We start from the raw sequence: 2,162 nt of genomic DNA on the forward strand, positions 1-2,162 counted from the left end.
ATAACTTTTGCGCAAACCAGTCGCTTATTGCGATTTTTTTTTTTTTACAAAAATACGTAGAAAAATACGTATCGGCCTTAACTGAGAAAAAAAATATATATATATTTTTAAATTGGGATATTTATTATAGCAACAAATAAAAAAATATATATATATTTTTTTAAATTGTCGCTCTTTTTTTGTTTATAGCGCAAAAAATAAAAACCGCAGAGGTGATCAAATACCACCAAAATAAAGCTCTATTTGTGGGGGAAAAAGGACGTCAATTTTGTTTGGGAGCTACGTCGCACGACCGCGCAAATGTCAGTTAAAGCGACGCAGTGCCGGAAGCTGAAATTTCGCCTGGGCACGAAGGGGGTTTATGTGCCCAGTAAGCAAGTGGTTAAAGAAAAGGTGCCAACCCTTCTATAGAGTTCATGTTTTTTTTTCATCTGATCAGGTGTGTTAATTGTTTGCTAAGTGATATGAATTTGTGGAGTGTTTACACTATGTGTTAGACTACAAATCTCCAGAGTATGTACTTGCACTGTTTCTATGAAATGCTCTCCCCTGTTTTGAAAAACTTGTGCCACAGCCAGCACCATTATCAGTACATCTAAATAGCTTTGGCACCAGAGTGTGAGAACTGACATTGTAACATAGAGACACTAAATTTAGAAGTCTAATCACTTCCAGGATCCAGGGAATCACAAAGCATGCAGAAAACCAGCTCAGTTCACTCTTCAGTTTTTCCTCTTTATACAACTTCCTGTTCTTCTGGCAGAACAGACAGCTTATGGTTCCTATCTATCATAAACACATAAGATAAGAAGGTTTATACAATGGTACTGGATGGATTGCAGTCATACCACAACCAGAGCAACTTCACCTGCTGCTTCTTTGAGGACCCTCTACTCTCCTACTTGCTTCCTCCAATTCTGATCATCATCTTTGTTTTGGGATCATTATTTAATGGCGTTGCTTTGTGGGCCTTTTGTTTTCACATTAAGACTTGGAAATCTAGCACGGTCTATCTCTTCAACCTGTCAGTGGCGGATTTCTTGCTCATAATCTGCTTGCCCTTCAGAACAGACTATTACTTGAAGAAGAAAATCTGGCTCTATGAAGATGTCCCATGCAGGGTGATGCTCTTCATGTTTGCGATGAACAGGGCAGGAAGCATCTTTTTTCTTACGCTAGTTGGCTTGGATCGATACTTTAAAGTTGTCTACCCACATCATAAAATAAACTCCATGTCCATCAAAGCCGCTGTGGTTACTGCCTGTGCTGTATGGCTTGTAGCTATCTCAGTGACTGCCTTCATTCTCACTAAAGACCATACTGGTGGGATCATGTCCAAGGAAGCATACTGTGACAGCTTTATTGTGTGTCCTGCAGACTCTTGGTGGCATGATCTCCTTTTTATTATTGAGTTTTTCCTTCCTCTGTGCATCGTCCTGTTCTGTTCTTACAGCATTATCTGGAAGCTCAGAAAGAGAAACTTGGACAGAGACACCAAGATTGCAAAAGCTGTCAAATGTATCTCACTTGTTGGGGTGATGTTCTTTGTATGTTTCCTACCAAGTGTGTCCTCCAGGATTGAAATCTTAAGACTCAAAGCATCCCTACAGGGAAATAGCTGTAGCATCTACAGAACTGTAGAGACTGCTTTCTTCATTACTTTGTGTTTCACATACATGAACAGTGTGTGCAATCCTTTGATTTACTACTTCTCTAGTCCTTCAATGAGAACTTTTTATTTGCAGATTCTATTAAAATTTAGAATATACTCTAAATGTTCCTGTCCAAAATCATGTGTATGCTTCTAAGGACAAATAGACAGCTATGGACCTATCCTAACACCAGCAGCGTTTCGTTTATAGGCGTTTTTCGTTTTTGGATATTTAAAAGAAAAAAAATGTTTCTAAACGCAAACGCGGCAAAACGCTTCTAAACGCGGCAAACCGGACGTTTTAAATGTGGGTTACTATCTTAATAATTTAGGAGCAGTTGTAAAAACGTGCCCTGTACATGGAGCCTTAAACTGTTATGGATAGGGCATATGATCTAAGAAGGTCATTACCTCAAATGTATTTTTTATTATGGGAGGAAATGCTGGTTGGATATAGATTGAAACCATAAAGAAAATGTAAACAAATATTCAAGAATGCATTATACAGTAG

At 38.4% G+C, this 2,162-nt stretch overlaps 1 protein-coding gene across 1 annotated transcript; it reads left to right on the forward strand.

Moving 5' to 3' along the window:
- Positions 1–540: 540 nt before the first annotated feature.
- Positions 541–1,910, forward strand: LOC120924839 (hydroxycarboxylic acid receptor 2-like). Its single transcript, XM_040335836.1, has one exon. The coding sequence runs from the start codon at positions 822–824 to the stop codon at positions 1,806–1,808; it is 987 nt and encodes a 328-aa protein (XP_040191770.1). The 5' UTR covers positions 541–821; the 3' UTR covers positions 1,809–1,910.
- Positions 1,911–2,162: the final 252 nt, after the last annotated feature.

Source organism: Rana temporaria, chromosome 1, assembly GCF_905171775.1.
Source record: "Rana temporaria chromosome 1, aRanTem1.1, whole genome shotgun sequence".
Lineage (NCBI taxonomy): Eukaryota > Metazoa > Chordata > Amphibia > Anura > Ranidae > Rana > Rana temporaria.

Bases quoted from the DNA above. Each gene is read 5' to 3' on its own strand.
- LOC120924839 (XM_040335836.1), top strand. From the start codon at position 822: ATGGTACTGGATGGATTGCAGTCATACCACAACCAGAGCAACTTCACC.